This window comes from Nematolebias whitei, chromosome 20 (genome assembly GCF_014905685.2).
Source record: "Nematolebias whitei isolate Nwh7 chromosome 20, NemWhi1, whole genome shotgun sequence".
NCBI classification, from domain to species: Eukaryota; Metazoa; Chordata; class Actinopteri; order Cyprinodontiformes; family Rivulidae; genus Nematolebias; species Nematolebias whitei.
In genome coordinates this window covers 35,632,102-35,646,230 of record NC_056517.1, presented here as the reverse complement: position 1 = coordinate 35,646,230, position 14,129 = coordinate 35,632,102, and the positions used below count along the sequence as shown (strand labels likewise).

The 14,129-nt window shown below is 39.9% G+C and overlaps 2 protein-coding genes across 2 annotated transcripts in view; one reads left to right on the top strand and one right to left on the bottom strand.

The window, feature by feature from the left end:
• Window positions 1-2,410: 2,410 nt before the first annotated feature.
• On the top strand, window positions 2,411-4,706 carry bloc1s5 (biogenesis of lysosomal organelles complex-1, subunit 5, muted). The gene is made up of 5 exons (XM_037693860.1): window positions 2,411-2,565; window positions 2,722-2,804; window positions 3,732-3,861; window positions 4,012-4,070; window positions 4,149-4,706. The coding sequence occupies exons 1-5, from the start codon at window positions 2,547-2,549 to the stop codon at window positions 4,320-4,322; spliced, it is 465 nt and encodes a 154-aa protein (XP_037549788.1). The 5' UTR covers window positions 2,411-2,546; the 3' UTR covers window positions 4,323-4,706.
• Window positions 4,707-5,225: 519 nt separating this feature from the next.
• Window positions 5,226-14,129, bottom strand: part of LOC119426438 (vascular cell adhesion protein 1-like) — a 35,332-nt gene continuing 26,428 nt past the window's right edge. The window contains exons 5-9 of the mRNA XM_037693999.1: window positions 7,382-7,684; window positions 7,045-7,305; window positions 6,884-6,962; window positions 5,552-5,591; window positions 5,226-5,507 (exon numbers count right to left, since the gene is read on the bottom strand). Coding sequence (XP_037549927.1) covers window positions 5,226-5,507; window positions 5,552-5,591; window positions 6,884-6,962; window positions 7,045-7,305; window positions 7,382-7,684 — 965 coding nt within the window. The remainder of the gene's footprint in view (window positions 5,508-5,551; window positions 5,592-6,883; window positions 6,963-7,044; window positions 7,306-7,381; window positions 7,685-14,129) is intronic.

The window sequence follows — 14,129 nt, the reverse complement described above, 5'->3', positions numbered from 1 at the left end:
GTATATCTGTGTATTATTATTGAGTATATCTGTGTATTATTATTGAGTATATCTGTGTATTATTACTGTTTATACCTGTGTGTTTTTTGGTGTGTATATCTGTGTATTACTGTTTATATCTATGTATTATTGATGTTTATATCTGTGTATTTATACTGAGTATATCTGTGTTTTATTGGTGTATACATCTGTGTATTATTACTGTTTATTTCTATTGGTGTGTATATCTGTGTACATCTGATTATTTATGTTCTCTGTTGTACAAAATGTAAAAACAAAAATTACTCATGTTCCAGATGTTTTACTTGAACTCACCATGACCCACTTCAGAGGGCCTGTTGGGCCCCGTGTGGCCCCGTGTGGCCCCGGAGCCGCAGGTTGCAGACCCCTGTTGCTCTGGAAAACTGATTTGTTTTGTCCTTTTTGAACAAATGACAAATGTGTTCAAAATGTATTTGTATCTGAAGACATGCATTTAAAACAAAGTGGTGACTTATTCAAACTTCAAGTTTTAGATCAATATTTTATTTTTATTTCATGGCTTGTACTTTAACATGCATGACTAAACTAATTTTAAATTAAAACACGTTGTTTTCATGAATAACATAGTCTCTTTTTAAAGTTTGCAGAACAAAATATTAAGTACGTAGAGCTTATCAGCCGGTCCAAAATGAAAAGTGTTTATTTGTTTTGTAAACAAAGTGTTTTCTCTGACGATGAGCCTCTCTACAAGTCTCCGAGTTGACTTTAATGTTTTTAATTTCCCCCTCCAGAGTTATGAATAAAGAAAAACAACAGAATGCACATCGCTGTCAGAGCGGCCCTGGCTGGTTCTGACATGTTTTCTTGTCACGGATCTTCTCGAGCTTTTCACACCGACCTGAGGCGGCAGCGAAGAACTGCCTTTTTATCCCTCGGCTGCTGATCAATCACTTAATCTCCTTAATAAGCCCCAATCAAAACTAATGGTGCATGTAATCTGTGTTTAAGTAAACAAATGTGGACAGTGGTGGGGGTGTTGGGGGGAGTGAAAATGATTTTCTCTTAACTGAGCATGACAGTTCAAATGAATTTGGGGCTTACAAGCAAACTTTTGACAACTAATGTGCAACATTTGCCCCGAACTTTGCTGCTTCGCACTCTGACTGAATGAGTTTGCTCTTGCCGAGAGTTATGCATTTATAAATACATTTATGCCAATATATTTGCATGTCATAAAGTGTAATAAAAGGGTTTGCTAAGCCAAGATAAATCACTTATTGCTACTACAGACTATGAAGTCTGATGGATTTAGTGCCATCCTGTGGGGGAAAGTGAACATAATTTCCCAAATTTGAACAAAAACAACTCAAATAAAACTAAATCATCTTTGTCTTATAAATCTAAATTCAGTAATTCATATCTGATACTAAACCTGGTTGTGTTCTCAAATGTATTCATAGTATAATGTGCAAGGCATACACGTGCATCACACAGTAATTATGAATTTATGCACGGGAACAAGCATTCAGGTTGTAGCACAAACAAATGCTCATTAATTACCATGTCATTACTGTTGGGATGTATCAGTGATTGAATTCTTGTTAAAATACGGTTGAGTACTCAGCATCTCAATAAAAATATATTTAATATTTGACCATTCTTTAATTTAGATTCTATAGAGTAGTTTCAAGCTTTAATATGAGCGACTTTTCATAATTCCAGCTTGTAACATTTCCTTTAAACTCATGGTTGTCATTTTTTTCCTCGTTCACACTGGTTGACTGTGAATGATGTGCTTTACAAAAAAAAAAGGTTGATTTTTATTTTTTAAGTTTAAATTTACCTAAAATGTTTTCACAGTAGCCTGACTTTTATTAGAAAAGAACACAAAGATTTACAGTTATTGTTTTTTTTTTTTTTTTTTTACTTTAGTGAGGAATAGTTTATTCAGGATTTAAACGGGAGTATAAATAATTCAAGGCGGTTGACCAAAGAGCAACACTGACACCTACCGGCCATTATAGGAATCAGGAATATACCATATTGTCACGTGTTTGCAAGTGCTTAACGTTTCCAAAAATCAGCTTTAATTTGAGATTTTCAATTTTACTGTTAATATAAAATCATTCTACCAAATAACATACATGTCTATTTGAATTAATTAATAGGTTAAAACTATATAAGCAAACATCCTCCTCCGCATTTTCCCCACACACTTTGGTTCAGTCCAGCGCCTAGAAACCGGAAGTAGATGTAAATGTGTACAATGTGAGTCAGATGACTTCCTTCACCAGGCTATAACAGAATGGTACTGCAGTTAAAATGTAAAATTATCGTATATATATATATATATATTAAAAGAATGAGCTAAGTTTAGTTACAGGTAGTCTCGCTGTGCTAAATAGTTTTCTGTCACGGTTAGCCCCCAGTTAGCCTAGCCTAACGAGCTTGTTGAGCTAACTAGCTAAGCTAGCTGCTTTACAGACAGAAAATCTGTTTATTTATCAAGTTATATATTTCGCTATTTCACCTAATTAGAACAGCAGTCATCGGAGTGACAGGTCATGGAGAAAATTGTTAAAGGTAAGTTAAATTTATTGCAAATTAAATCACTAACTTGCATTAACTACTGATATGTGTTTTGAGGGACTTGTAATTTGACGTTTTATGTAAAACTGCATCTTCTCCCTCAGGTTTTACTGTAAACTGTATTTAATGTGAGTCTCGTTGGTTCTGTAGATGTGGGTGATATTCAGTCCAGACTGTTGGACCACAGACCTGTCATCTCTGCAGAAGCTCGCTACTTTGTCAGAGAGTTTGAGGTATTTAAGCACTCATCACCTCATGGTTCTGTTTATATGCTCAGATGTATTGTGATGTCACTGATGTGTCTGAATCAGAACCTCTGTGAGACGGTGAAGACTTTGTGCATAATTTGACTTGAGACCCGTAGGCTGGGTTGCAGAGGCAACAGGTCCAAGAGAGAAACCTTCCTTTTCACCAGCAACACATTTTAGTTCCTCCTGCCACACCCCAAGGCGTTCCCAGGCCGGAGAGGATATATAATCCCACCTGTGAGTTTTGGGTCTGCCTGTGAGACGTGCCCATGAAACCTGCAAAGGGATTCGTCCAGGAAGCGTTTTAATCAGATGTCCAAACCAGCTCAACTGACTCCTTTTAACGCAGAGGAGCAGCATTGAGCTTCCCCGAATGATGGAGCTCCTCCGCACCCCATCTGTAAGACCGAGCCTTAATAGAACGTGCTGCAAAAAAATCAGAGGTCAGCATTATCATAAGATGCTCCCGTGGTCTCATCACTCATGATTAGCGATTAGCAGAAATATTAAATGTAACTCTGAAGCAGATGTTTTTGTTTTATTCTTTGGTGAAATTCTTTTTGATATTGAGTCACTTCCTTTATCAAGTTCTCAGAAGGATTCCAGAATGAGATATCTGAGTAAGGTTTCTCATCATGAAATTGTCTCTTCGTATAAACAAGACACTAAAAATAATACTTATATATATGTTTGTCTGGAGGAATAAATATTTCTTTGTGAATTCAAGTAAGCGTTTGTTTGTATTTCCCATTCATTTACTCTTTTGCATCTTAGTCTATGAAGAAGAACAAGAAGCCACAGTAATTTATCCTACAGTGAAAGAGTTCAGATGTATTTTATAAGATAAGCATGTATCAGATTTATTTCCTATTGATATAAAGCACATTTTGACCATAAATTGCTCCTTTTCAGGAGAAACGGGGCTTTAGGGAGAGCCGGCTGCTGGAGAACCTCAATAAAATGGTGCAGGAGTCAAACGAACAAATGGTGCTGGCAGTATCGGAGGAACGCAGCCAGCAGCTGTCTGACATCATTAAACGCTGTGAGTCTCCTCACCCTGAACCCTAGAAACTACACTGTGTATATTGTGTGTTATATAGGATCACAGCAGCTGTTTTTCTTAAAAAGACCCTTTTCGATGAGTTATAATGGTAACTGTGGCAGTGGTGAAGACTAACCATGTTTCCCACAGTGGAGGCTGCTAATCACATGGCAGAGAGAATCCAGCAGAGGGAGCTAGAGGCTCAACAGGTACTTTCATGATGTTCTGCTCTGTTCTCTCATCATGTGTTAAATATTGTAGTTCATGTCCTCCTCGTGTCCTCGCAGGGCGTCCAGCTGCAGGCGAACATGGAGAAATTAAAGGAGGACTGGACAGAGTTTCTGAAGGAGCAGCAGAGGTTAAAGGAGGAGGTGGACGAGGAGCACGCCAAGGCTGTGGGAGAGCTCAGCACTCGGTTTAATGAAAAGAAGAAGGAGTTGGCTCAGTTTTCATTCAGCTGAGTTCATGGATGAATTCAGTCAGCACCTTGGTAGTAAAGTGCTAATTAAACTACAATAACTGTTACCGTGCTTTGCAAGGCAGGTGCGCTTTTTATTTATAGCACAACACGTGACGCCCAAAAACCTTTTGTTTCTGATTCTGCTTTTATTTTGAAAGGATGATGAACTGGTTAGCCTGTACCTTTCCATGTTGATCCATCTGACAGGAGACTGCAGGTTTTTATCCAGACCACGAGAACGTGCTGATTTATTTTAAACTAAAACATGAATCAGGTAATTGTCCGTCATCACAAGGAGCTTCAATCATTAGTTCTTGTTTAGATGAACGTGTTAAAGCGATTTTTTTTTATATCGGGCGCACTCTCCTTAAATGAAGAAGGCTGGTGCGTTATTTCTGCGCTGTCACAAACTGGTTGTGTATAATAATTATATTCATGTTCTATAATAATTAGCAATGAATGTGTAAGTCTAAATAAATGCTTTGTGAAAAGCAGCTCCTGCTTTTCAAGCTGCTCTGAGCAGCCGAGGTTAACGTTCAGCTTTAGTAACAGGAAGCAGAACACTTTTTTTTTTTAAATTACACAAAACTTCAGAGAATTGAATTGTGTGGCAAGAACAGGAACATTTCATTACTGTGGTCACAACAGCAGGTCTGGATATGTGTTAAATGCAGAGTGTGGTTTAACAACCGTGTGGAACAAGCCCCGGCTGTAGAAACTTCTCCATCGTTTAGAAGAGTGTTGAGTTCCTCGACAACAGGAAGACGAGATGTGAAAAAACAAAAAACTCTGCATTAAAAAAAGTCTCTGTGGACATTATTATAAATTATAATAACGAGTGATTGATCCACGTGAAGTGCAGAGAACACTTAGAGAAAAAACATTTAAAGTCTTGGATCTTTAATTACATCTTGATTTGAGCGTAGAGCTCCTCTGGACCTCCTGCAGTCTGAGTGGAACAGTTTCCAGGTGTGGACAGTTTGACCTGTGCGTACACCGTCTCCTGCTGTCCTCCGTCCTGCTCTGAGGCGGAGGAAGCTTCAGGTCGATTCTTGAAGAAGCTCACGTCTCCGTAATGGAGTTCTTCCTCTGCTCCACTGGCTGGTTTTTGTTTGGCAACCTCCTCAGCTCTTTGACTCTGAGGAGGAACAAAACTCTTACTGGTCATGTTGATGATGTCACAAACCTACAGATTAAAGCTCGGAACACAGAGGCTCAACGTTTAACCACCTGAGTCTCCGGTGGAGTTCGGCGTTTGGACTTGAAGCACCTGCAAGATAGAGAGCAGTCAGAAGACCAACATCTTCTACATTATTCCACAAACATAATCCTGAAGGGAACAGATGAGCAAGTTGCTGTTCGTTTAGTTTGGACTTTCCTTAAAAACCAAGAGAACAGAAGGTGAACAATCGGACTGAGACCAACAAAGCATTAACATGAAGATGATCCAGAAGACGGTGGGTGAGACAACAAAAGACACAGGTTCACTGAAGATCTGTGACAAGAAGATGATCGTGATGGATTTATTTTTTTTACTGTTTGATAGTTTTGTGTTGTGTTTTAATTTTCCCGCCACTTTGCTACAAAAAAAAAAAATCCCTAAGGGGACAATAAAAGTGATGATGATGATGATGATAGCCACAGATGTGCTGCAGCAGCTTCACACGTGCAAATAAAACTAGAACCATCATGACATCATAGCAAACGCTATGTTTACCTCGTCATCTCACATTTCCGCCCTTCAACCAAATATATATATATATATATATATATATATATATATATATATATGCCTATAGCAGCATAACAAGCCATCCCTAACTATAGGATTTATCAAAAAGGAAAGTCTTCAAACTGGACGATGTGTCGGCCTCACGGACAGAAACTGGAAGTTGGTTCCACAAGAGAGGAGCCTGAGAACTGAAAGATCTTCCTCCCATTCTGCTTTTGGAAACTCTAGGAACCACGAGTAAACCTGCAGTCTGAGAGAGAAGTGTTCTGTTAGGAAAATATGGAACAACAAGATCTGTAATACAAGATGGAGCTAGGTTGTTGAGAGCTTTGTAGGTTAGAAGTAAGATTTTGAATTCTATTCTGGATTTGACAGGGAGCCATTGGAGAGAAACTAAAACTGGAGAGACATGATCTCACCCATTAACTCCATTTAAGACTCTGGCAGCAGCATTTTGGATCAATTGAAAACTTTTTTTAAAAGTTTTTGGACACCCAGATAACAAACCACTGCAATAGTCCAGTCTAGACATGATAAATGCATGAACCAGTTTTTCTTCATCATTTTTAGATCAGATGTTTCTAATCTTTGTGATATTACGCAGGTGGAAGAAGAAGGTTCTAGTAACATTTTTAATGTGGGAGATAAATGACGTGTCCTGTAAGGTTCGTTTCACGGAGCAGGTGAACAAATGAAAGTCAGATTCGAGTTACAAGTGGTTTGTATTAAACTGATCAAATCAGACGGAGATGTCTTATGAGCTCACCTTCATGTAAAACATCACCGAGATGAACCACATTTAATTTGGAGCTTCTGTTTCTGATACTCACCAAACGGAAACAACCAAACAGATGAGCAGAATGATTCCAACTGGAATTGCCACCAAAACCCGGAGTTCATTCGATGAACCTCACAGACACAAACAAAACGTTAATAGTTACAGCAATTATTAATATACTGTAGTTTGAATGTTTAAAGTGTAGTAAACTACCTTCAACAGTAAGAAGAACCACAGGGGACGTCTGGTTACCCAGATCATTCAGAGCCTCGCAGTAAAACTGTCCATCAACAGAAGCACTGAAACTGTAAACCTGACCCACAGAAACTTTGGTGAATCCCTCTGAGCTGTTCCTGAACCAGGTGAAGGTTCTGGCAGGAGGCTTGGCTCTGCTGGAGCAGCTCAGCTCCACCCAGCTACCTGCTGACACCACACCTGATGGACTGATGGATGCTGAGGTGTTTTTAGGAGCATCTGAGGAGAACGGGTCACACATTAACTTCATTCATCAGAACCAGCTGAACCGTGACGGGTCCACAGGATCACTTACAGGAAACACTGAGAGTCAGATTTGTTTCTGCTGTCTTGTTACGTTGCCCTCCATCCACAGGATATCTGACAGAACATGTGATGTTGTCTCCATCATGTGTGTCTGACAGAATCATGTTCTCCTGGATTTTAGTTGTAAACGTTCCATCTGGGTTCTTCTCTGTTCTCTGAGAGTCTTGTTGGAGACTCCAGGTGAGTTCAGGAGGTGAGTCTGGACAGGGAGTCTGAGCTGAGCAGGTGATGGAGACAGACTCCTCCTCCTTCAGATCACCTGAGACTTTAATGCTGGGACTCCAGGCAGAATCTGGGATTTCACATCAAACATGTTTTAACAGCAGAAATAAAAAAAACAGTTTATGGAACCACTTAACATTAAGTTATGCCTTTATAAAGTATTAATTTTGTTTCTTGAACAGGATACTTATCCACTTTAAATTCTTTATAAAGCATTTTTTTTAATGTATTTAAAAAACGCTGTTCATCCATTAAAGCAGCGTAACTTTTGGCACAAACATTGAACGTGGTTTAATTTCTCACTAGCTGCTACTTTTACTCATCATTTTACTTATTTTTATAATATTGCTGCACATATTTTACTCATTTAACCTACTTAGTAAAGATGTGATTGACATGTTCACTTTCAGCTTTAAAGTCAGACAATTAATTAGAATTTAGCCGATTATATTTTTTGCACGATTCATCCATTTTTAGCCCCTATGATAATAGATAAGTTGTTTGTTTCATCAGTAGTTACAAGCAAGGGCAGATTTAAAATATCCTTCAAGTATTAACTCTACATTTGGCAGATTTTAATCTGAACGTTCAAATGAAATGAACCCTCCTGCTGGCCCTGGGTCCAAACGACTACCGGTACTAGTGTGGGCCATTTTGACCCAAGGACAGCAGGAGTTAAATCACAGAATTCATTTTTTTTTTACTGGTATTGTCATCACAGACCCATCAGACACAAACGTTAGGGTTGACATCCTGATGCTCAATAATCCAGGTAGAAAAATCTAAAAAAGTTAAATCTGGCCCTCTGGACATTCAATGGACATGCCAGGGAGACAGAAAAGTGGGTGAAGGATTTATCTGACAGACAGCTCACCCAGCCGGAGACAATGATTCTTGCCAGGGGACTGAACTTTGCGGTTGCACCAAGTACAATTCCTCTGGTGGAGATGATCACAGCTACTGAGTCAGCCATCCGCAACAACAAAATGAAAGAGGCTGAAGCAGAACAGCTCAGAATCAAAGTTTCATCCTGCCTCAGCAATGCCAAACCACCACCTTCCAACATCAGTAGAGAGGAGAGGGATGCACTCACCACTCTTAGCAAGGACAAGAACATCATCATTCTCCCAGCAGACAAAGGAAGGTGCACAGTGATTTTGAACCAGAAAGACTATCATGAGAAAGTTATGACACTCCTTAGTGACTTAAACACTTATGAACCTCTGAAAAGAGATCCAGGAAGTGGTTACAAGAAGAAATTGATAGATTGCCTGAAAAATTTGGAGCAGGACAAGGCTATTGACCGTTTTCTGTACCACAGACTGTACCCAGGGGAGGCCACACCTAGTCTGTATGGTTGACCTAAAATCCACAAACAAGGTGTACCTTTAAGACCAATCGTTAGCATGATTAACTCTGTCACTTACAATGTTTCCAAATATCTGGCGTCTGTACTCATCCCTTTAGTTGGCAGCTCAGACACCACATACAGAACACCATGGACTTTGTGGATAAGGTGAGGGATGTCATCATGGAGACTGATGAAACAATGGTCTCTATTGATGTCACATCACTCTTTACGTGCATTCCTGTTGATGATGCAGAAGAGGTGGTCAGTTTAAAATTAAAATCAGACACCACTCTGAGCAGCAGGACCACGCTTTCCACAGAACAACTGTGTCAACTCTTGAAACTGTGCCTGCAGTCAACCTACTTCACATATGGGGAGCAATATTATAGGCAGAAACATGGGTGTGCTATGGGGTCTCCAGTTTCTCCTATTGTTGCCAACCTGTACATGGAGGAGGTAGAAAAGAGAGCCTTGACGTCCTTTTCAGGGACACCACCAAGTCATTGGTTCAGGTATGTTGACGACACCTGGGTTAAAATTAAATCTCAGGAAGTCCAACATTTTACTGACCACATCAACTCTGTGGATAAATACATCAAGTTCACACGAGAAGATGTAAAAAATGGCAGGTTGGCTTTCTTGGACTGTGAGGTCTCGGTCTCTGATAGAGGACATTTGCAAACCGAGGTGTACCGCAAACCCACCCACACAGACCAGTAGTTGCAGTTTGACTCCCATCACCCTTTGGAGCACAAGTTAGGAGTCATCAGGACTCTGTATCACAGAGCAGACAGCATCCCCACTAGCTCAGGAGCCAGGCAGAAGGAGAAATCCTACACAAGACAGGCTCTAGAGCAATGTGGATATCCTAACTGGGCCTTCCTGAAAGCAGAGAAGAAACCCAAACAGGACTCCAGTCAGCCAACAGGTGAAAAGGAGGAACCCAGACCAGTGGTCATTCCATATGTTGAGGGGGTATCAGAGAAACTGAGACGTTTATTTTCTAAACATAACGTCCCAGTGGCTTTTAAACCCCAAAATACATTACGGCAAAGACTGGTTCATCCCAAAGATCCAGTCCCCCGGCACAAACAGAGTAATGTTGTATATGCTGTTCAGTGTCAGGAGGGTGATCAGTCTTACATCGGGGAAACTAAACAGCCACTGGCCAAAAGGATGGCCCAGCACAGAAGATCAACATCATCTGGCCAGGATTCTGAGGTCTACACTCATCTCCAGGCCAGCGGTCACTCTTTCAGGGATGAAGATGTTCACATCCTGGACAGAGAGGAACGATGGTTTGAGAGAGGAGTAAAGGAGGCCATCTTTGTGAAAAGAAACCGTCCATCATTAAACAGGGGTGGAGGCCTCCAGGTTCAACTGTCCCCCTCTTACAATGCTGTGATTGCTAGTATCACTCAGCCCTCTGTGAGTAGTAAACAGCCATCAGGTGCTAATGATCCATTGTTAGGCTGATGGTCCTTCTTGAGCATGTGATCAGCTGGTTCTGGTTGTCAGCAGCAAAACTGGTTGATCCACTCTGAGAAGGTGCTATTTAAGAGACTGAGCTGAATACAGCACCTCAGACTGAGGAAGTCTCTCGGATGAGACGAAACGTTTCTATATTTTTTTGTCTGTTTGTTTTTTGAATGTCCAGATGACCAGATTTAACTTTTTTAGGTTTTTATCCAACACGTATTTTCAGTGTTCATGTTTAATAATAATTTGAGGTAAAAAAAATAAAAATCTTACCGTTAACTGTTATTTGAAGAGGATCACAGACAGCTGTTGCCCTGAACTGTTCGTTCTCCACTCTGAAGAAATAGTCCCCTGAATGACTCGTGTTTAGTCCAGAAAACTCTGACGTGCAGCTTTTCTCTTTCAGGTTTCCTATCATGTTGACTAAAAAGGTTTTAACTCTATTTCTATTGTCAAAAATGCCATAATCTCGTTTAATCCAAGCTGCAGAAATCATTTTGCTGCTCTTAAATTCATCAGCTGTGAAGTTACATGGGATTTGTAAACACGTTCCACTCAGAGCTTCCAGCTTTGGTGCAGAAATGAAGACTTTGGGCTCAAATCCTTCACAAATTGCAGCTAAAACTCCTGTAAAATCAGATTATTGATGAACGAAATGTGGAGCAAAACCTGCTTGAAAACACAATTTACAAAACTCAAACTTTAGCGCAGCTGAGGCGCTGCTATGCAGAGCCTAATAAAACATTTTAATCCGTAATGTGTTTAAATAAAGTGAGGAAACAGCTGACCTGGAGGACAGAAGATGCTCAGGAACATGTCGACTGTCAGCACGGTCACACACAGAGCTGCCGACAAACTCCTCATCTCAACGACTGTGAGCAAAAAACACAACTGTTGCCTTTCAGTCCCGACACCGACTCACTGAGCTCAAGCAAACGGATAAAATGAACAATAAATTAGATTAAACTGTCTTTCTAACAAACGTGAACATTTTCTCACCAAATGAATCTGCAGCTAGAAGAGAAACGAGTGACTTCTGGTAAGGTGAGAATTAAAGTTGAATAAATTCTGACTTAAAACCAGACAAACACCGTCATCCTTCCTTAATTTTAAAAGAGGATGTCCGCCTTTTTAACCATCTATTTCTCACCGAGTTGTGAAAAACTGAACTGTTGTGAAGTCAAAATAAAACCTGTTGTCATCTCCTGCCTGTAGAGCAGCAAACTGGATCATTGGACAAATGCGACGTTAAGAACATTTCAAAACAGGTTTTTTTTTAAGAAGTGAAACAATTGAAGTTCAGCAGACAGATTTAGAGCAACAAGTCAGTATTTATTCACTCCAATCTATTGATACACCCTGGATAGGTTGCTATGGCAACATAGAGACAAACAAGACAATCATGCTCCATCTCCATCGTCTGGTCGCAGAAGCAACAGATCCAGGAGAGAAACCCAGACCTCCCGCTCCCTAACGACACTCCATCTCCTCCAGGGTGACCCCAAGGTGTTCCCAGGTCAGACAAGACCCTCTAGTGAGTTCTGGGTCTGGCCCCGTGGCCCAAAAAACCTCTTCCTGGAGGCATCCAAATTTTATACCTGAACCTCTTCAACTGATTTGTTTAGATGTGAATATCTGGATCAGGGTTCTGCAACTTTTTACGATCACAAGAGCGCCTTCGTTCCCTAAATTTATCATGTCCGGAGCTGCAACAGCAGCTTTGATTGTCAACTGGTGGCCCATGGGCCGCTTTGGGTTTGTTGGAGGGGATCGTTGTGGCCAGAAGAGGCCACATATTATAAAGCTAAAAATATCTAATGATTTTTAACATTTATTGACGTTTTTACAATTTAAAACAAAATAAAAAACAGATTATTATAAAGAAGGGAAAATAAATCGTTTTTTTTAACCAATTATTTTAAAAAAAACTATGCAGACCTGTGATTTTTTTTTTTTTTAATAGTGGAAAAAATAAAGTATAGAAATAAAGCATAAAGTTAAAGTGAGTATGATTTACTTCTTGTATTAGTTCTAGTGTTCACATATTTAAAAAAAAAAAAATGCTAATGCTAGCTTTTTTGTTGTTGGTATAACAACCAATAAAGTTCTGATGCAGCTCAATAATCCAGAAAGAAAAACCTTACAGGTAATCTGGACAGATTCTTAAAGACCTGACTTAACTTTGTAAGAACAGCCAATAAAATTCACTTTTACGGTAGTTTTGCTCAAAGCTTGAACGAGCCGCTGCAGAGGGACCAAAGAGCCGCATGTGGCTCCAGAGCCGCAGGTTGCAGACCCCTGATCCAGATCAAACGTGTGTAACATGTTGTTTCTAGAGGACTGCATCGAGCTATCAAGTTCACATTGTGATTTTGTTTTCTTCAGACAGATAATCTGGAAAACATTTCCAGCTTTTTCTTCTATTTCCTCCTTATAGAAGTTGTAGCACATTTCTTATGTTCAGTCAAACCATTACTCCCAGTAATGCATGCATCAGGACATTACTCCCAGTGCTCTGTTTTAATAGTTTTGGCGCCCTCTGCTGTCCCTTTGTGTGATTACAGGTGGTATGACAGTGCAGGTGAGCACGGTTTGATTCATAAGGCTGAATCTCTCAAGTCTTCATTGGATCATTCGTCACTAACGGCGATTCAACTGACAACCTTTTGTTATACCTACGCAGGTGAATCACTTATCTGCCCCCCCCTGCAAAACAAGAAGACACCCCTGGTTGCCTGGACTCAGCCGTCTCCTCACCGGCCTGTCTGCTTCCAACATGCAGCGCCTGCACCACTCCTCATCTGGACTCCAGCCCCTGAGCAGAACCACAGTCCAGCGGTATCTCCCAGCACCTTAGAAACACAGTAAGGATCATTACTCTCTTTGACAAAGATCATTATTTGGAAAAGACATATACTCACCTCTTGACATCTTCTGCAGAACCTCCAACTTATGGTCCTTCCTCCACCTTCAGTAATAAACTGAACTTTTTTTTTACCTCTGTCTCTGAATCGTTCTGGGTTTAGCTCTGGGTTCAGGTTGAGTTTAACATTTACTAAAACTGACTCTAGAAGTAAAAAACATGCTTTTTATGAACCAACTTTTGTGACAAAATATTGGTTAGTTTAAAATGTGCAAGAAATATTTTTTAGATTTTTAGAGTCTTTGCAGTTCAGTCTAGTTCAGGAAACAGAAACCATGACTTACCAGGCAAAAGTCCTGGTCTTACTCCAAATGTTTATGTATATTCCCAAGAAGTTTAATTTAGACAAGTTTTAGTAAGAAAATGACTTTATAAAATTGTTTTAAAGTTTTTTTTTTTTTTACAGATAACGGAGCAGGGCGAGTGTGGAGATTCTCCAAGTGTCACCTTTAGTGCATAGTAGGCACCCTGCAACTATCCTGTTTGTATCTAGTAAGTTTTAAATAACCTGTAGGTTTCCTTAAAAGTATCTTGTAAGTACCAAGTACTATTTCTGAATGTGGTACAAAACATTTATCTTTTGACAAAGTCTGAGAGTTTCAAAAATAAAAATACCCTGTTATTTTCCTATAACTGGCCCATGCATGAGTAGGTAGGTAGGTAGGTAGGTAGGTAGGTAGGTAGGTAGGTAGGTAGGTAGGTAGGTAGGTAGGTAGGTAGGTAGGTTGGTTGGTTGGTTGGTTGGTTGGTAGGTTGGTTGGT

What these genes read in the sequence shown, in the direction of transcription:
- bloc1s5 (XM_037693860.1), top strand. An exon ending in ACTTTGTCAGAGAGTTTGAG is followed by an intron (nt 2,805 to 3,731) that starts GTATTTAAGCAC and finishes GCTCCTTTTCAG; the next exon opens with GAGAAACGGGGCTTTAGGGA. An exon ending in GGGAGCTAGAGGCTCAACAG is followed by an intron (nt 4,071 to 4,148) that starts GTACTTTCATGA and finishes GTGTCCTCGCAG; the next exon opens with GGCGTCCAGCTGCAGGCGAA.